Genomic DNA, 21,305 nt, shown 5'->3' on the forward strand with positions numbered 1-21,305 from the left:
GAGTTCTTTAACTCCAACAGTAATCTTGAGATAGCGAAGGCAGGTTGCCTACGAGGCCGAGTTGCCATCGAGACTCGGTCGGATCCTTTGGGTGCGAGGCCCGAGACGCAGTCGTACCCCACGGTCCCTCAGCGGGGGCGTACGCCGACAGTATCGACCACTTTTCCGACAAGTCGGAGCGAGATATGCAAATTAACCCCACCTGCTGGTATGTTTCAAACTAAAGGCAATGAGTTAACCAGACCCAACACTCTACCAACTGAGCTACGCGAATTTAGAGATTTGAAGGTAGTTTATAATGGTCAAGATACACTGGTGAGTCAGCACACAACTTTACTAACGATATACACATCTCTACCACTAATCAAACCACGCAGAAATGTATCGCGATATCATATGTGAAGGTTGGCTATTGCAGATGAGGTTGCCAAGTACGGGTTTTCACAGCAGAGCGATCCTGTTTAGTTCCTGCGTTAGTAATTCGTGCAACTATAAACAACCATGCATTTGCCTGCGGTCGAGTCCAGACATCAGCTTGCATTCATTTTTATTGATTTTACAGACAGTGATATCTGCATGTTATAGGAATATCGTTTTTCTGACATTGTTTTATCCAAATTGCTACACAGTTGGAATGTCTCCCGAAGCTACAGCCTTGACAATATGTGTAGAGTCCGCGCACTTGAAGTTGACAGTAGTAACACGTGACTGGTTTGTTTTTGTGTTCGGCATCAATGCGTCGGTCACATGACCAGGGGTTACTCTGGGGCATTCGTCGTTGGCAGACTTGGCAGCCCAGCGTGAAAGTTGAAGAGGATGAGAGAGATTGGATTGCAGGAACTCGGCTCAGTTTTACAACCTGAACGAAAATTGTAAAGCTAGCACAGTGCCACTCAACAGCTGCACTGATGAGACCTTACAGGTCGAAACAATGCGTGTACACACTCTGTCTGCAGCTTTGAATGAAAATTATTTTAATTGACAAATGTGAAAGAGTTGAATCTGTAGATGTTCTTGTGCAAGTTTCAAACTAAAAGTAATTGTACTTATATTGGCATAACATCTGTATACAACTTACACAATTCATATTGTTGGCTCCACTTTGCTTATCATAGAGTAGTTATTTCACCTGAGCATGTTGTATCCATAACCTGTTCTTTGCCAACAAATCAAGATAGGATTTTTGCCAATGATCAATTGTTTCAACATCAATAGGAAGGTTATATGTGGATGGATAGGATGACATTGCAAGCAGCATACACACTGGACTTTGCACATCATTCATTTCAGTAAAAAATCTGCAAATACATTGAATACAACACATGTAGCAAACTGAAAACTGTTAGAGTTTTGTGAAAAAATAGAAAAAGAAATTCAACTCCACAACTAATTTTGAGTGAATAAACATGATTGAAGGTTATGTGTGTTGTGGATGGCAACATTAGAGTAAAGAACATTCTTGTAAAGACTTTTTACCTATGTACAAGTAGATTATTTTATCTCATTGTCTGGTAAGTGTTAGTTCTGTTGTTTCAAAAATATGCTGTTGATAAATCATTGTATTTCTTCGTCAATTCAAAAAATGCGATGTTTTGCCGGAATGCTTTGAACTGCACAAACTCACTCTAATTGCTGACAGGCAATCTCTTCTTTAATTGAATCGAGTGGAGCCGGCTAGAGAGTGGGACACACACTGATGACTCCATCTGAGATGTTAAGCTCCTCATCAGCAGGAGATGTTGAGGAAGAAGAATTCATCTCCTTGGTAACGACCTTCTCATGCCACCTCCCACCGTGAGCAGTCAGGATTCGTTTTTCAGATTCATTTTCAATATTCATTCCAGAAGGTGCATCTATTCGACCAAACTTTGATATCGCGTCCAGTTCGATGTCCTGAAAAAGACAGGAGATTGTTTCTTACATCTTTCATTACTTAGGGTGTGGTGCAACCTTAAAACTGTGTTCACAGCAACCATATGTTTAGCAACACAAAACACTGTGGCCTATCTATCTATATATATTGATCACACCTCTCTCTGTTGGAAAGCTTCAGTTGGAACAAGATATTCGTGCTCAGACAAAAACTCAGCTTCTGATGTTATTCCACCATAACCAAACCTAAATCATTAAACAAGATTACAGATTATAATTTCCACTACATGTTTTAATTTTAGACATCTTGGTGTTTAATTGTAACACCATTAATTTGGTTGTGGATGCAGCAACAGGAAAGCTTGATAATATATTCTTTCAATAGTTTTTGCATGATTTTATATTTAAGAATAATATCTCTAAACTACCCAGGGTCATCATCTGTCATGTAGAGATCAGGTTCTGATTGTCGACCTCGAGCGATATCAGTGAGATAATCTTCTACCTCAAGTCTTCCATCATCAGAACGTTGATCAGCTTCCCCACCATGGATTGCTGAACCATTCAATGCATGTGAACCATGCAGTTCATCCTACAGCAAACACATCAGTTATTGTGTGTAGAAGCAATCTTGGTAAAATTCATGTCCAACAATTAGTGATAATCAATATTTACCATGCCATGTTATGAACAAATACTGGTTTAACTTTAGAAAATCATTTTGTTTTTTAAACATCAAACCATGGTCACAAGAATCCTTTGATTCCATTCCCATAAAAAAACATGGCATAATTATATCTATTCCTACAACTTTCTGCATACCATGCATTTCGCAACTACTTATAAGGTGAAGATCTGCAACAATTGTTTATTAGCACATATTACGTCACTAAAACCACCTCACCTTTTTCACAGTGAGTGAGTGCCTTTTGTTTTTGGCCTCTGCTTTTTCTAACTTTTCTGAAACTTCAGGTTGTGATTTGTTCAAATGAATCTCTTTGTTGAAAAAAACTCCAAGCAATTTCCACGTCCGAGCAACATTACAGAATCCACCTTTCAAAGCAACATCAGAGTTGTGCGAGCAAAGCTCTTCGAAAGTCATTTTTGTCCCATTTCCATCTAAAACATAGTTTTTCGCAACAAACCTAAATTGGTTAAGAGTTAATTGCTCCACAACAGAGTCTGTCATAGTGGGATAATCATCAAAGTCAGAACTTGGTTTTAAATCAGACTTGGTGCTTGAAAATATTCTGAACTTTGATCTGGAATTAAGAAAGTTGTTTTGTCTTTGAAATGCAACTGGCGAAGAAGGACTGGAAATACTCAAACCGTCCAAATCAATCACGTCTTTTGATCCAGTCTTCCATCCAAATATTGTTGGTAGTTTTGAAGCAGAACCAGTGGGACTCTGTGTCCTTGGTGTTGATGCTGTGGCTTGACTTGTGAGGGCGATATGACCACATGAGCTGATGGCAAGTCCACTACTCATGGCCTGCTTAGCTGGACAAGAAGCGTCAAGTAATGAATGCATCATGAGACGGCCGTCTTTCAAACATGACAAAATAAAATTTGGATCAGACTTTTTCCAAACTATTCCAGAGGGGCTGTCTGTGTGATCCTTAAAATATGTTTAGTTCATTGTTTAAACAGAAAAATAATCAAAAAACAAATGGTTGTTTGATACAACTACAATTATAATTCATACCTGGAAATGAGCAAATGGGACATATTTCCTATGCAGATGCCAAATGTTCACGCTGAATTCAAGCATCATAGATATAGTAGCAAGTTGCTCGGGATGGTGGGGTCTCCATTTAACCGAAGCTACGGACGACATGGTTGGAACATTGTTTATTTCTTTCTCCCTGTTGTTTTCAATCGACCAAACCTGGAATGTGACAAGTGGAAACATTGGAAAACAATATTTAACACGGACAATGATTAGATCCATCACCAGCAATGACATGAAAACCACCTTTCACACGCCCTCCAGTGCAAAAACAGAGTTAAAAAATTATTCGTGTTATTACAATCACTCACCTTAACCATGTTATCACGCCCTCCAGTGGCAAGAGTCATTTTATGATCTGGATCAGGGTGCCAGTCAAGAGTATACACAGATCCCTTGTGTGCGATAAACTGATGAACGTAACCTGTAGGTCGCCTGTAATCCCATATCTAGTAACAACAACAACCAAAATTAACATGAAAACTTTTGGTGCAATATTTTAATTTTTCTCACTAAAATGCTGAGTTTGCATTTATACCGGGAACATTTTTAGTATCACAAGCACTGGTTTACTGTTTCACTGGAAGGACATACCAACTATTTCAAAAAAACCTAGATTTTGAATTGGTTTCATATGTTACAATATGACAGTGAGGGGATTTTCACAACATGACAGCATTAAATATCCAGATTCAGTTTAAAATTGGCTGCAGGTATTTTTAAATAAGTTAGCACACCCCTAAAACTTACTTGTACATAACCATTATCGAAGCTAGCAGCAAAAATAAAATATTCATGAGGATTGAACTGAACACTTCTCACGCCATCAGCTTTGCTTTGAAACGTGTAGGTACTTTCCCTTCTCCTCAAATCAAACAGCTTCATCGTTCCGTCCTTTAAAAAACAAATGATACAATATGGCTTCTAAGCTTGTTATTTGAATAAACACATATTTTTATAAACTTTACACTCTGCTTTGACTTGTTTGCAGCCAAAAGCAAAATATCACTTGTGATGCATATATTTTCTTACAGAAAAATGTACATGCTCTGCTCCTGTAAGAAGTGTTACAAGTTATATTGAGCACGAAAATAAACTTTAACGAACAAGATTTGCTGATTGTGAAAAAGGCTTGTGTCATATGACAATGCAAATTTAAACAAACTTGTCTAACGGTCTTGACAGGTCCCATCTACATAAGAAACACATTTTTATTTAAAAACCACCCATATATAAAACACCTGTGATCCACTTAGCAAAAGATTTCCTTCCGAGTTGTGAAACGAAACTTTTGTGACCGTGCGACGATGTTCAGACAATATAGCCAGCTTCTTTTCACGACCAGGAGTGTTTAAATCCCAAGCTACAACCGCTCCATTAGTAGCAGCAGTTGCGATCAAATTTTCATCCACAGGACTCCAACCCACATCAGAACAACTCATGTTCAAACCCTGAAATGAAAAAACAAAACATTTTAATTAATTGTGTATGTGTAAACTAATTATGCTGATGAACAGCAATTGTAATCTTAAAAAATTAGGTTAAGCATGCAGCCACAGGTAAAAGCTAATTTGGTTTCAATAACTTATGATGTATTATTTTGTTGGGTGGTAACTGGCTTTGGCCAGTCATGAGCAAAGAAAAATACCAATATCCCTCCCTTAAAAATACAACAGCAATTGCAAAAACATACACTCATAACATGAAACGAAACACAATCAGCACTATCAAACTCAGTGGCACACATTAATTCCATCGTAGCAAACCTGTTTTCTTCCAACATGAAGATTAAGGTGCTCGCTGAAACCATTAACCTCATCAACATGATAAATTTTCAACAGAGACCGTCCAGCTATGACCACTTTACTGTTGTCTTTACTGAGGCAAAGTGCATTCACTGCTGTTCCAACATCTATTGAAACGGCTTTGTTTCTCTTCATAATTTCAAGTTTTCCGATGAAATATGCGGTGTTTTATATTTAATATCACTTCCACAACACATAAGCACTTTGGTTTACAGAAGACAAGGTCATGAAATTTATTGTATATTTAAAGACCAACACACTGGCTCTGTTTGCCTTTGCAAATTTTTGATAAAATTACACAATAACAACAATTATTCCAATCCGACCAAGAAAAACCATTTAAGCGCAGATGCAAAGGTGATTTTTCACATATAAAGAAACCTGCTTACGGTTAACTACGTAAGTACTGTAGCATCAAGTTCTTAAACAAACTAATTCCCAAGAAAATGTAAACAAAACAAATTCGTCTCTTGCACGCTTCAGTGATTTCCCAACACGAACAGCGATTTTATCCTCGCAACCGTAACCAGAACATTAACTTTTCTAATGCTGATTGCTGACTTGCAATAATTACCTAATTTGTTTTGTATACACAAAATAGACAGATTGAATCAAGTTGATATACATTTTGCACGAATGAGCAATATTCTATATTACAAATATTCGGTTGGAAGCCAACAATTTATTGTAGTAAAGCTACTCGATTTCTACAAAAATTTAAGGTAAATATGCATATGTCTAACTTTGTCAAACATTCTTTACTAAGTACACACGATGCAATTATGAGTAAAAAAATGTTACATCAGTGGAAGAATCTGGGATGTTCACAGTTTTATAAATCTCACAAAACGTGTCACTTCAAAAGGGAATGCAAGAACATAAAAAAACAGCATCTAACAATATTTCACATAATACAGGAAGCATACAAATTTTCACAGTGAAATATTTACAAACTACACGAACTTGTCGCGCAACTGCATACAATGTTTTGAACCTGACAAGAAAAGAAAAACTGGAAACTGTTGTTCTAAAATAAGTAAAACTTGGGAACAGAAAAGTTTTATTTGTTTGTAGAAACTTTTCTGTTGGCCGGGGAAATCGAACGTGCTCTCATCGTCCGGTGAGCAGCTCTGAAAAATCCACATTTCAGTGTTCCTGTATTTTAACGTACACTACGAGGCATTTCCTACCCGTTAACATGTAAGGTGTTTCCCCTCGTTTGCGCTGTTTGAGGTCTTGACGGCCCTGAATAAAGAAAGCTTGATATTTTTATGATTGAAATAAACCCCAGAACTTTTGCTGCATGAAAGCTTGTGTCTAAGCTCAGTAGAAATGTACGTTAACACAAATTGTAACGAACTTACTCCTCTTTTCTTTAACAATCGGCAAACCGATGGTCGCCTGTCGTTTAAACTCGGCTACAAACTCATCAGACACTTTTCCATCTTCAACCAAATTGTCTGTAAGAGTGACATAAAGGCCTTCAGTCGCTCTACATGACGTCATCAAGTCTCTGCTCGCCGTTCGGTTGAAAGATAAATATCCTAAAAATGTCATCATAAAGTTTAAACCACGTGGAAATAGATAAATGTCAATGTAATACATAACGTAATAGGGAAACCAAGTGCATGTTTTCCTAAACAATCTCACGTTATTTTGTCACCCGACAACTCCATAGAAATCATATATAGACAGCTAACCTAATGCCTGGGCAGCAGTTTGTCGAACCAACTGATTCTCCGACTTCACTTTACCAAGAAGTTTGTCCACAGCGCCGCAAGTGACGATGGCTTCAGGAACGCCTGCCCTCGTGTGGGCGAGTGACGCAAGATAATCCGCTGTAATACGTCATCATTGCGTCATCTTTCTTTCATGTGAAACTACAAATCACCCAAAAAGTCGAATATATATTTCAACACGTACCTGCCATTGCCACTACGTCATCGTTGACGTCATCGAGGAAGTTGACGAGCGTAATGACGCCTCTAGCGGAAAATTCGACAAGGGAAGTGTTTGTTATTATGCGAGCGAGAACAACCAGCTGTTAAATACACAACTGCTATAACTTAAAACCACTTCCTTCACGCTTTCGTTCCATATAAACCACAAGGTTTAAATTATTGCATGAGGTTTTAATTCATCTCACAAAGCTTTCTCAGATACAAGATATTTCTTTCCAACTTTACCTGAAAAGCTGCGGTAGTTTTAAAAATCGGATCCTTGCACCGAAATAAATCCTCAAACGTTGTGAGGTTCAAACCACCCAAGCGTGAAATCCGTTGTTGTTGTTGGATTCGGTTGAATGCGAACATGGTTAGTGCGAATACTGCTTGTAATTTCACCGCTTTGAAAAGAACAAAACAATTGTTAGTAAAAATTACTTCCAATTCGTTCACACATAAACTATGCACACGCAATTAACTTTATCGCCAATTATTTGTACGTAAATTTCAATAGAAAGTAAATACCCTGGCTTAAAGCAAGCTTCGCAGATTCAACAGGAGTTGTGGGAAACAAGTAGTAGAGGTGGGGATTACCCACCCGGTACTATATATTGAGCATTCTTTATTACATCACAAAGGTTTTACAACAAACCCACCATACTGGGCGAGTTGCAGACTTGCTGAATAATTTCGAATCCGAATCCGTCCAATTCGTTCAGTTTGTCTTCGTTCTCCTGACAACCGCTAACAAGACACGATAAACAATGGAGAAGATCGACCTTTAGAACAAACATCTTTTGTTTAATCGCGACTCTATGACGTAATTTCGGGCATCGCGTCACCTGCATCTTCTCGTCACGTGACGTTTTCCACACTCTGTTGACCAGCAGCTCAATGGCGCCCTCTTCGGCAATTGTGAGTTGAGAGTTCTTGTTGTTTATGTGGGCTACACCTGGACCGATGTGAAAATAAAGTGAAATAATAATAAACAAATTTATCAAAAACAAACTTCAGGAAATTCACTGATTTCACAAACACAAAATATTGGATTCTGAACGAAACCAATATTTTCGAATAGTGAAAAAAAACCAACACCAGACGTTCAAACTCCCTCTAACGCTTTAGGAAACAAAAAAGCTTCACGCGCAGCCATTGTCATTATGATAATACCTGAAATGCACGTTACAGAGGTAGGAAAAATTGTCACGCACCAATGCACATCTTGTTGATAGCATCCAGTGTTCCCATGACGACGTCCGACTGGTTTTCTCCAACCTGAGCAACCGGATGAGCGGAGGGATAGTGTTGTCACGTGACAAACGCGCCTGACTCGATGAACTTTTCCAGCTCCATGCTGCCACCGCCTGGCAACCTACAAACGAGACAATTCCATTCCAGCCATTGGCATCATAAAATCGTTTTGCTAAAATATTCGGCAAAGAACCTGTTTAGCGACAACTTCCACTGATTGGGATCTTGTGTTTCCTGAACTCATTTTGTTTTACCGACATACACTGTTCAATTTTTAATATTATTCGTTTGTTTTATTTCAAATATCAGAAATAAAGCAACTTTTTACCTATCAACTGAAGCGTGTCGGATTTGCTGAGTAACATGTCAATTATTTGACTCGTCCCGATTCTGCGAGCAATTGCTCTCTGCTGCTCAGGGTGGTGACCGGCCAACGACCACAGTGCGCATGCGCCGCGTTCCTTCACCTCATCCGACCAAATCTTTTACGAAAATGAAAGTTGATGGAAATCTTTACATTGGGTTGATTAATGTATTTTTGCAAAATGGAAAGGAAAAATCAAAAAATGCCGGAAAAGAGTTCCACTAAAAGTCACAAGGTTTCAATAAGAAATTTCTTTAAACTCGACAAACTTGATTTTTGTAACTTCATTTTCTACTTACTTGAAACAGACGACACAGAGCGGTCGGAGCTTCTTCTAACGACGCCTCGTGTTGGGCTCTCTGGTTCCCTCTAGTGATGCATCCAACAGCAAGCGCAGCTTTCATCTGAGCGGGAATGCAATGACCTCGCAATATCGCCACCAGCGGCGCTAACACTCCGATTTGAACAAATTCGTTCTGTGTAAAATCTTTGGTTAAATTTTTAACTTTCTGACATTCAGGAAACAACAAAAAAGACCAATTTTAATATTTCAGTAAAACTTTTGTAAAAACAACACAGGCCAAACAAAATGATTACTGCAAGCAATATAAACAACGACTTCACTTCTTGACTGAAAATATTCAATTCTTCAACAGGTGCAAAATCCCACAAGTGTGGATTAATATTTAGGTCACAATTTACAACAAGCTTCATTCCCACACCCGTTATACCTGGTTGTCATCGCAAACAGCGGCAATCGCGTCAGCAGTCGCCGTCTGAAGCGAATCGTCCTTCACCGTGAGAAAATCAACCAGGAACCCGGAAGCTCCACACTCCATAATTCTCCGCTGGATGTCGCCCGCACCACTCGTGTCTCCCCGACAGAGTGAAGCCAGGGTGTTGATGACGTCCACAACCTGGAACAGTACCAGCTGGAAAGTTACAATTTCCTCAAAACCCATGGGAAGTATACGACGGACGCGAGGCATCGGTTTTAAACCAACTGCAATAAATTTAATCCAGAATTCCCCTCCTGTTATTTCTGACTCACGTCAACTTGGAGGAGTTCAACTAACGGCCGGATACCACCATGTGCGGCGATGCGTGACGCGTTGTCATCCACGTGAGCGAGATCCGAGAGAACAACAGAGGAACGCGATTGAATCTCGCATCTCTCATCCGTAGATTCCAGATCCTGGTTCTCCGGATCAAGATCGTGGGAGGCCATGGGTTTTAACAGAGAAATAAGAGCTGCGAAAAATAGTCCCCGATTGAAAAGAAACAAGTCTGACCAATCGACGGCATATTCAATATATTTTACACTTAACTTAATCAAATGCTGCACGATAAGCATAGATTGCACAAATTACATAATTTTTACGCAATGTTACTGCAGACATGAACAGAAAACGTGATACATAAAATAGCACCGATAAAACCATGAGGGTTTCCGAGTCAGACACACAATTTCTCTTCCGTGTTTACGAGGTTTTCAAAAATACTGAACTGGTATTCAAGTACGATTTCTATCCTGACAAAAGTGAAATATTGACCACGTGACTTAACACCTACTTGGAATCGCTCCAGCGTTCGCAATCTCAACTCTGACGTCATCCTGTTCCGACATGAGGCAAATAACAGAACAAGCGAGTGATCTTATGTGAGAAGTCGTCTCGTCTTCCAAATCCTTCCCTAAACCTTCAACACACATGTTCACTGAGTCCTCGACAATCAAGTTCGATGGTTTGGGATTTCTGGAGTTACAACTTGGACTCCAACCACAAACACACACTCGGTGCATCAGCGTAAAGATTTAACGAAGCGAAAAAAACGTTGCAGCGACATCTAGCGGCAAACAACACACGTCTTTTAGTGAGTGCCAATCAGGTTTAGTGGGTGTTTCGACCATTAGGTCTCATCCGTGCAGCTTTTTTTGGTGACTTCTTGTGGGGTTACAATAATATTAGGGAATAATAAATAAATCAATAAATTGTCACATTTGTCACATACAGAGTTTCTGAGTAATTAAATATTACGCAATCAATGACGTCACTCACCAACTAATGCTGGCCACACGTTTAAACTTTCCTCGTCATCACCATCCTTCCTCCCCTCCAAACTAATCAAATATTTGATGACGTCAGTGTGGTAACTGAGGGCTGCTCTTTGCACGGGACCGCCATCATTGACGTCACACGATCGCACGGTGGCGCCAGACTTGATGAGAAATTTGAGACAATCGAGCGCTCCACTTGAGGCAGCAACGAGCAGTGGTGTAGCGTTGTCCCTGTTTCAACAACATTGGTGAAGGCGCTCAACGTTAAATTAAGCACAAAAATCCTGATCGGGATTCATGGCAAGGAGAGTCCGGGTTCGAACCCCGGTGTGGTAAAAAATTAGCAGCTGTTTTTCATTAAATTCCCATTTTCGTGATTTTTCATGTTGGTTTTATTGATGACGAAATTAGCAGTGGTTGGATACCGGGTTAGTTTAAATAACGTTGCAAGGCACAAGTGCAATACACAGGGATGAGTCTAACCCGAATATCGTACGTGGAATGCGTTCCACTCAGATTGTAACAACGTCGCTAGGAATCTCACACTTGTTTATATAATAATGTCGCTATTTTTTTAAAGACCAATTAGAATTTATGACGCAACTCTAGCAATATATGATAAATGTGCGGCAAGTTGAAAGTAAAAATAAACTAGGTTGATATATACTGGTTAGTACAGTAATTATGGATGTGTGTTAGATCTGCGGACACATGCACGCACTGTTTCAATCTACAAAGGTCTCATCAGTGCAGCTGGTGACTGTGACACTGGCTGGGACAACTTGGATACTGACAGGGACACAGATTTTAACTTCTTGGTGTCTGTGGTGTAAGTGTGCATGGTAGTCTACAAGCTAGCCCAGTGCCACAGTCACACCAAACTGTACTGATGAGACCTTATAGGACAAAATATTGTGTGCAAGTGTCTGCAGTTCTCATGGATTATTATGGTTCTTTAATGTTTGTAAGGAAGAAACACATTTTGTGCTTGTTTTGTAGTTTGACTGATTCTGTTTGAAGTCAGATTACTGCACTTCATTATATATTTCAAATATAAGCTGGTTTAGTGCCTTTTAAAACCTTATTTTGATAACCCAAACCCCGTTGTGTATTATTAAACATATATGTCCATGCACGTCTTATGGCCTCGACAGATCCCAGTATGGAAACTCATTATCACACGATCATCTCAAATCCACCAACCTGTGATCCACTCAACAAAACATTTCCATCAGAGTTGTGAAACTTTTGTGACCGTGCGACGATGTTCAGACAATATAGTGAGCTTCTTCTCACGACCAGGAGTGTTTAAATCCCAAGCTACAACCGCTCCATTAGTAGCAGCAGTTGCGATCAAGTTTACATCCACAGGACTCCAACCCACTTCAACTCATGTTCAAACCCTGGCATTTTTTGAAAAAACTTCAGCTGATTATGTGTTAGGACTAACATGCTGATGACCAGGAATTGTGATCAAATCAAATATTAGGTTCAGTGAATTATGTCAACTCTATGATTTTATTGGGTGATGACTAGCAACATGTTACAATATAAACTAATTGATCTTTGTTGTTTAAACAAACAGTTGCCTGAATACTCAGGATGATATAGGGTGAGAAATTCTTACCACAAACAAATCAAAGTTTGGGTCAACTTCTGACATTTTAATGCAATTTGAATTATAACCACCAATATTTAAGTAATCATTATCACAACAATACTTTAATCATTAGCACAGCTTTGTTTTGATCCCAAACTAGTTATATTTTACATAGGACTTTGCATCACCAAAGTACGTTACCTCATTTTTTTGCCTCTATTTTTACACAAACCATAGGTTCAAGTATTTTCCCATGGATCATCATGAGATCACAAACAAAAAAACAGAAATTTGTTTTGTCAGACTTACCAGAAGCAGTGTTTCCACAAACTATTTGAGCAGTCGATTGGGATTTGAGAACTGCAACTAAATCATTGAACGAAGTTGGTCGGATCCATGAAGTTCCACCATTGAATAATTCAAGCCTGGTTGCTTTTAGTTGAACCATCTTTCGTTTGTTGCATTTTAAATGACAAAAATCCTTTTCAAGATCCTAAGAAACAAAAACTGTTAAACATTTCTAGAGATAAAATGTTGTTTAATTAAAGTATTTGTTGGTCACAGAAAAGGAATCAGGAAGTTTGTACAACTTAATGCATGTTGTACCTCAATGTCTGAAAATTTTTTCAGCAGTTTTGGGTCAGCATCTGTTGCAGAAGATTTCATTGCATCAAGTATGGGACGATATCCAGTACAACGACAAATGTCTCCATCAAAACTATCTTTGCTCAGGCCAGAAAAACATACTCTGAATAACCCACCACAAATTTCCTGTAGATATTCATGACGAAGCCAGGAGTGCAATAACCATACTGTGAACCATCAAACTCAGCTACACGAGTTTGTATTGTATTGTACCCATCTCTTCATGACCCAAGTCCTTCCACAGTTGTTACTCTGCACCCGTCCACTGAAGCAAGCAGGCTGAGGCACGTTTGTCAATACATAAATTTTTTTTTAAATATGCATTTTTATGTCAAACACAATAAAAATAGTTAATGAATAGGAAGCATCTGCATATCAGTTATGATTAAACAACAAACCAAGACATGGAGTTTAACTTTTAACATTCACCAAGTTTACAGCTTCTCTATCTTTCCAGGAGTTTTCTCCATGGCAACCACGTAACATCCACATCCTCCCTCATAACACATCACTTTTGTTCCAGTGAGTCCTGGTTGTGATCGGAGCCATGAGTTCAGGCTCATCATCGGATCCACATCATCAACTGAACAAAGCAAACAGGTTTACAACAACTAATAATTTCTACTTCTATCTTTAACAAACACGACCACATTTTTGTGACAGCTATTGCCAACAACTAAAATTAACTAAATAAAAATGCATCAAAAGCCTTAAAAAAAGAAACGCAGAAGTTTTTTTGCAAATAAGCTTCAACAAACCTGTATACAGTTGTCCATTTACATGGAATGATATTGAGGTACTTGTCATTGTACCAAGTTTAACCACCTAAAGTGGAAGCATAGATAGTTTCGTCGTATTTAAGAATTAGCTACAAAATTTTGTTGACAAAAAATGCACCATCAGTTTTGTATTAAAATTAATAACCTTTTACAATGGGGTTGAGAGAAAAAATATATAAAAAAAATTTACAAATTGCTGACAAACCACAGCAAATCAATACATGGATCCCGGATTGGAAAGTTTGTTTTTTTGCGCGGATTTTGTTTTTGGCGATTGTTAATTGTGCAGACGATCGATGATAAATCTTGGTAATATAAATTTATAATTAACGTAAAAACAAAAATTTGTAAATCAGAAGAAATACACAAGAGCTCTTACAGCATTGGAATTAAATCTCGCTGGCAAACTCTCTGCGACGCTTAGCTTAAAAGTCATCATTCATTTGTTTTTCTGAATTTCCATTTTTTCCTTAAAACGTGACTTGGCACTGGACCGATAGGGGATTTCCCAATTCGCAAAAACAGTGACGTCAGTTATTTTTAATGATCAGATATGGTTGGTCTTCAGGGGCCTTTTAACTGACGCCACAAAAAATTAAGGGTTTTTGTAATGCGACAGTTTTATCTGTTTCTTTCCATAACAATACATTTTCCAAACAGAAATAGAAACAAAATTTGTGTCCGAAGAGAACCTCCCCTTACGCGAAACCCTGTGTAGGTTTCAAGTTACGCATCAACTTCTATGTTACATCGCCACTAGTATGCTGTGTGTGTGTTTTCTATGTTGTGATTGTTTGACGTCATCTCAATGTGCCGTTGTTGCGTCACACGAACATTTGTCTTAGTGGAACACTGCTGCCTGCCACTGCTGTTGACTTGTTATTGTCTACCAGTGCTGCTGACCTATTGTAAATGTATTTTCTATTTGAATAGCCTATTGCATAAAGATAATTTAAGTGCCATTGTTTTCCGCTGACTGGTTGATCTGAAACCTCCCGAAATTTGTGACTCTGGTGCTATAATAATTCGGTAAGCAGAATTTGCTTATTTCTGTGTGTTTGTTTTTGGTCGCTAATTCTACAACTGTTTATGTAGAAACCGCAGCTCCGTCAGAATAAAGCGGATTTGTTAGTTTTCTTGGAAGAGGGTTGCGCGTTACGACTATTGTAGAAAACCCCCCTGTTACACTGTCCGGGCGCAGGAGTCACGCCCACCCGCACTGCCAAGGGCAGCGTAACATCGTTTCGAATTATTGGATTTATTCTCAGCCATCGAATTATTTGGATTTATTCTCAGCCCGTTTTGAATTATTGGATTTAATCTCAGTCCGTTTCGAACTGTTTGGATTTATTACCATTGGGATTTATTACTATTTGAAATGTGTGATTCTGCTTCACCGTCTTCGTCTTCCACAGTCGAGGACCCGGCGGTTTTGCTAGTATCAAGCTGCGCGCACGCATGGCAACAATCTTGTCTGCGTGTTGAAGAGTTAATGCTGAAAATTGACAACGCTGTGCTTGTTAAAGAATACCTGCCACAGTTGGAGAAGTGTTTTTCCGACCTGATTAATGCCTATGCGCCGCTTGCTGAAAACAGCGAAGAATTAGCTCTAGCAAGACAGGATTGCCAGCGCGCAAAACGTGAACTCGATTCTCGTGTTGCGGAGTGGTTTGCCAACGCCAAGAAGTCAACTGGGCGTCGGAAGACTATATCAAGCCGATCGTCGAGTTCACATGTTGACGTACATAGCTCTGTTTCCTCCACCTCCTCGATTACCCGTCAAAGAATAGCCGCTCGTGTTAAACTTCAATTGGCTCGGGTGTCACAGCGTCAAGTCAATGAAGATTCTGAACTTGCAAGGCGTCAAGCAGAACTTGATGCTGACCTTGCAAGGCGTCGAGCAGAACTTGATGCTGAACTTGCAAGGCGTAAAGCAGAACTTGATGCTGAACGAAGAAGAAAACAGGTCGACGATGAGGTTGAGATAGCCGAGGCTGAAGTACGTGCGTGGGAGGAAGAATCCATTGCTGGAGATCCCCTGCTGTGTGACCCAAGACACCCTCCCGTGACAAGTTCCTCTGTCGGGGGGCTTCGACCTGAGTTAAATATTGCGCCGGTAAATGCGTACCAACCTGCTGTCCCTGTCGTGCCACGGTCACACCCAACTTGCGTGGATACGAAGCCGTTTTTCCCGCAATCTGTTAGCGCACCCGTTGCTAAGTTATATCAAGGTCCTGATCCCTTTCCGTCGAACATACAGGATGTTGTCTCTCCGTCGCGTAGATACGTCCCAGAAGAGGACTTCATACAACAGCGAATCGTTTTGCCCCAGCCCGCGGTCAGAAAGTTTGATGGCGATCCGTTGAACTACTGGTCATTTGTTCGTGCTATTGAGTCCCATGTTCATAGCCGAACGAAGTCCCAAGATTCACGGCTAGTTTGTTTGTTGCAATTCTGCGAAGACTTCATTGCTGCTAAACTTGAGATCTACAGCAAGGATAAGATCTCAGGATACTCCAAAGCCCGTTCCCGACTTGAATACGATTACGGACAACCCCATATTATTGCCAACGCATGTGAACGTCGGCTCAAACAATTTCCGCCAGTCAAGCAAGGTCGACCAAAAGACCTGATGGAATTTTCTGACCTTTTAGAAAAGTGTCGCAGCTCACTCGAAGATATTGAGGAGTACGCGAGCTTGAACTCCTTGGATACGTTAAGACAGCTAATTCGAAAACTGCCGTTCCGGCTTCAAGAGAAGTGGATCGAACGTTCCGTTCAAGTGCTCGACGAGACTGGATCCCAAGCCGGATATCTCGCCTTTACAAATTTTGTCGTAGAGCGAGCGCGCATCGCCAACTCGTTGTTCGGTGTCGAGGCTGTCTACGAAAGCGTGCACGAAAAACCCGTCCCTGTTTCGGTAAAGAAGGGTCCTCGTGCTGCTGCGTACAACGTCTCGTCGTCGACATCCAGTCAGCCTCGAAGTCAAAACCCACCTACTCCCGTTTCATGTGCGTGCTGTAACAAGCCTCACGACCTGTCCAAGTGCCCGAAATTCGACGGAATGTCTCCCCAGGATAGACGCGGGTTTGTTGTCACAAATGGATTGTGTTTTAAATGCCTTTGTTCAGGTCATCGTTGCGGGAAATGCACGATTCGCAAGCCATGCTCGGTAGAAGGTTGCACTGGCACTTTTCACCACACAAAGTTGCATGGCGCCTTTCAGAAGAGGCGACCCGGCAAGATTACAGAGAACCCTGCCCCGAAGCCACCGCCGATAGAACAATCGGCAACGATAATGGAAGCTACAACGGACAACTGCGGAGTCTACCTCAACGTCGTTCCCGTAAAGGTCAGACACAACGACATCGAGGTAAATACGTACGCTTTTCTTGATCAAGGTTCTACGTCTACATTTTGCGAACAAGGTCTGATTGATAAACTTGGTCTGCAATCCAAGGATCGAAAGATTTGTCTGAGCACTCTGACAGATCAATCGCGAGTGTACCAAGGCTCCACTGTGTCCTTCACCGTCATGCCGCTTGATGACGGAGAGCCGTTGTTGTTGCCGGAAGTGCTGTCCATCGACAAAATTCCCGTGTCGCCGAATAGGATCCCTGATGCGAAGAAGCTTGCGGAGTTCAATCACCTCAAGGAGTTGCCCCTGCGTCGCCTGGAAGGGGGAACTGTGACGATACTGATCGGAGCCGATAACCCCGCAGCCTTCCACGTACAGTGTACACGTTCTGGACCGCAGGGGACCCCTTGTGCTGTAAAGACATCTCTTGGCTGGTCACTCTTTGGTCCCGCACTTGGTTCGTCTGCAAGGAGCCAAGCACATGTCCGTTTTTTAAAGGTTGCACAAGTCATGTTCCAACGGGAGATAGAGTGTTTGTGGAAGAGCGACTTTGGCGACGGGACATCAGTATTCGACATGCCCACATCCAGGGAAGATCGAATTGTTTATGACATGATGAAGGCATCGGTGAAGCACCAAGATGGACATTTTGAGCTCCCATTACCCTGGAGACCTGGAATCGAAAAGTTGCCACCCAGCCGCCAGATGGCGGAAAAGCGGCTGGTCGGTTTGAAAAGACGATTGTCTAACAACGATGTTCTGCGAAAGGGATATGTAGACACGGTGCAAACGTACATATCCAAAGGATACGCCGAAGAAATTCCCGACAACAAGGTCGTGACAGACAATCGCATCTGGTACCTGCCTCACCACCCAGTATTTAACCCACACAAGCCTGACGAGCTTCGTGTGGTCTTTGATTGTGCTGCCCGAAGCAGAAGCGTCTCACTGAACGACGCACTGATGCAAGGTCCTGATTTTGTAAACAGTTTGGTTGGCGTGCTAACCCGTTTTCGCTGTCAGCCGGTTGCCTTGATTGCCGACATCGAGGCAATGTTCCACCAGGTTCGGGTGGAACCCCGTGATCGCGATGCACTTCGATTTCTCTGGTGGCCCGGTGGAGATCTGACCTGTACACCGACGCCTCACCGGATGAAAGTGCACTTATTTGGTGCAACGTCCTCTCCGAGTTGCGCCACCTTCTGTCTGAGGCAGACCGCAGATTTATTCGGTAAAAACTTTGATCCACAGGTTGAATCCGTTTTGCGGCGCAATTTTTATGTGGACGACTGCCTCGCATCCGTCAAGGATATAGAAACTGCTATCGCTGTTCGTCTTCGTTTGAAAGACCTGCTAGCCAGAGGAGGATTTCGCTTGACAAAGTGGCTCTCTAACGAACAGCGCGTTTTGGAGTCGGTTCCCGAAAACGATCGAGCAAAGGTTGTGAAATCGCGTTGCCTCGATGATGCTACGCAACAGAGAGTCCTTGGTGTTCATTGGTCTGTTGCGGAGGACGCATTTCGGTTCAAAGTCAAACCGCCGAGCAGGCCGCACAAGCGTAGAGGAATCCTTTCAGCTGTCAGTTCACTTTACGACCCTCTGGGTTTCGTATCTCCCGTGATTCTAAGGGCCAAGTTATTGCTGCAGGACTTGTGCAGAATGGAACTGAATTGGGATGACGGCATTCCGGAATTGATATCCGATAACTGGAAGAGGTGGCTTGCTGAGTTGCCTCACTTAAGCAATGTTGTCGTTCCACGTTGCTTCAGGTCTTCGGAACTGAAACCTCCATTGAAGTATCAACTGCATCATTTCGCTGACGCATCTAAGTATGCGTATGGCGCCGTGTCATATCTTCGCATCGAAGACGATCACAGGACAGTGATGTGTTCTTTTCTGATTGGAAAATCCCGACTTGCCCCGTTGAACACGAAGACGATCCCTCGACTGGAGCTCACCGCTGCTGTGCTCGCTGCGAGGTTGGATCGCCTCATGAGAAAGGAACTAGACTTGCCCATTGAAAGTTCAGTTTTCTGGAGTGATTGCACTGCTGTTCTGTTAAGCATTCGAAATGCAACCAAACGGTTTCCAGTTTTTGTCGCCAATCGCCTGGCAGAGATTGAGCGACTGACCGACATTACGAATTGGAAACACGTTCCTACAAAATTAAATCCCGCAGATGATGCCTCAAGAGGTCTACCCGCTGATGCCCTTGTCAATTCGAGTCGCTGGTTAAAAGGCCCAATGTTTCTCCTGGAGCCAGAAACCAACTGGCCGTCGCAACCGCCAAATGCTGCCGATATTCCTGAGGAATTTAATCCGATGGGGAAGGCTGCAGCCTCCTGTACTGTTAACGTACATCAGCCGAAGCACCCCATGGATCGAATCATTGAACGTTACTCGTGCCTACACCGATTAAAGAAAGCCGTGGCCTGGTGGATGAGATTTAAGATGTTTTTGATACATCGAAGGAAATTATCAGTTGTCCCGTCAACTGACATAGGCTTGTCTGAGTTGAAGATCGCCGAGTTGGAACTTGTCAAGTACGAGCAGCGGAAAAGTTTTGCTTTACTTCTCTCTGCATTAAGTGGAAATTCTCGACTGAAAAAGACTGACTGCAGTCGTTCTGTGTACAAGTTAAACCCTGTTCTGGTTGATCAAGTGCTCCGTGTTGGTGGACGTTTAGACAAAGCGCCGATAAGTTTCAACGCGAGACATCCTGCAATCATGCCCAATTCTTCGCATTTGACTGACCTATTAATCCTGGCCCATCATGAAAGAGTTGGACACTCCGGGATGGGACACACCTGGACTTCAGTTCGACAAGACTACTGGATCATCAAGGGCGGTGTTGCCGTACGGCGCGTGCTTGGAAAATGTCTGTCTTGTCGACGCCGCAATGCTCAACCGGGTCGGCAGATGATGGCCGATCTGCCGTCGGCTCGCTTGGGAATCGCTGAACCTCCGTTCTCCAATGTCGGAATTGACTATTTCGGTCCTTTTCTGGTGAAGCAGGGTCGCAGCGAAGTGAAACGTTACGGTTGCATATTCACCTGCCTTACAATCCGTGCTGTTCATCTGGAGGTTGCCCACAGTCTGTCTACTGATTCGTTTATAGCTGCCCTTCGTCGTTTCATTGGGAGACGCGGAGCACCAAAGCATATCTTCAGCGACAATGGCACAAATTTTGTTGGTGCCGAGAAAATACTGAGAGAGTCGTTGCAAGCATGGAACCAGCTTCAAATCTCTGAATTTCTGCTTCAGAAACAGACGTCGTGGTCATTCAACCCTCCTGCTGCAAGCCACATGGGTGGCGTTTGGGAACGTATGATTCGTTCTGTTCGTCGGATCATGTCCTCGCTTGCTGGTTCCCAGGTGATGTCTGATGAAGTCTTGGAGACCTTGTTTGTGGAAGCTGAATCCATAATCAACTCAAGACCCCTTGTCCCGGTGACATTTGATCATAGGGACGAAGAACCGCTGACCCCGAATCATCTCCTGCTGATGAGAGGATCGCCCAACCTGCCTCCGACGATTGCAGAGAAAAAGGATTGCTATACAAGACGGCGTTGGCGTCAGGTGCAGTTTCTCGCTGACCATTTCTGGAAGAGGTTCATGAGAGAATACCTGCCGGTTATCACTGCTCGTCCCAAGTGGCATGATTCTCATCGCAACTTTAAGAAAAATGATGTCGTCCTACTTGTGTGCGAATCTGAGTGCCGTTCAAAATGGGCGATCGGTCGAATCATTGAGACGTACCCCGATGAAAATGGAAAAGTTCGCATTGTGCTCGTTCGGACGAGCAGCGGTGTCTTTCGGCGCCCTATCACAAAACTGTGTCGCATCGTTGATTCTGATGAGACCTCCTCAACCTTTCCGAGCGATGTCAGCTCGGTTTGCTAG

At 41.9% G+C, this 21,305-nt stretch overlaps 1 protein-coding gene, 1 long non-coding RNA gene and 2 pseudogenes across 3 annotated transcripts; 1 reads left to right on the forward strand and 3 right to left on the reverse strand.

Moving 5' to 3' along the window:
- Window positions 1-556: 556 nt before the first annotated feature.
- LOC145903387 (GATOR2 complex protein WDR24-like) lies at window positions 557-5,604 on the reverse strand (annotated as a pseudogene). Its single transcript, XR_014402642.1, has 11 exons — window positions 5,368-5,604; window positions 4,843-5,052; window positions 4,352-4,495; window positions 3,913-4,050; window positions 3,578-3,760; window positions 2,777-3,490; window positions 2,301-2,464; window positions 2,031-2,118; window positions 1,625-1,893; window positions 1,130-1,298; window positions 557-859 (listed from the first exon to the last, which is right to left on the reverse strand). The product of XR_014402642.1 is annotated as a GATOR2 complex protein WDR24-like (transcript).
- A 988-nt stretch (window positions 5,605-6,592) lies between these two features.
- Window positions 6,593-9,835, reverse strand: LOC145903162 (ankyrin and armadillo repeat-containing protein-like; annotated as a pseudogene).
- A 799-nt stretch (window positions 9,836-10,634) lies between these two features.
- Window positions 10,635-14,070, reverse strand: LOC145903585 (uncharacterized). Its single transcript, XR_014402661.1, has 6 exons — window positions 14,024-14,070; window positions 13,227-13,848; window positions 12,930-13,113; window positions 12,224-12,423; window positions 11,022-11,251; window positions 10,635-10,662 (listed from the first exon to the last, which is right to left on the reverse strand). It is a non-coding gene; the product is annotated as an uncharacterized LOC145903585 (long non-coding RNA).
- A 1,352-nt stretch (window positions 14,071-15,422) lies between these two features.
- Window positions 15,423-21,305, forward strand: LOC145903163 (uncharacterized). The gene has a single exon (XM_082991236.1). The coding sequence runs from the start codon at window positions 15,423-15,425 to the stop codon at window positions 21,303-21,305; it is 5,883 nt and encodes a 1,960-aa protein (XP_082847362.1).

The sequence above is a fragment of the Ascidia mentula genome, chromosome 5 (genome assembly GCF_947561715.1).
Source record: "Ascidia mentula chromosome 5, kaAscMent1.1, whole genome shotgun sequence".
NCBI classification, from domain to species: domain Eukaryota; kingdom Metazoa; phylum Chordata; class Ascidiacea; order Phlebobranchia; family Ascidiidae; genus Ascidia; species Ascidia mentula.

Coding starts and splice junctions, on each gene's coding strand:
- LOC145903163 (XM_082991236.1), top strand. CDS start 15,423: ATGTGTGATTCTGCTTCACCGTCTTCGTCTTCCACAGTCGAGGACCCG.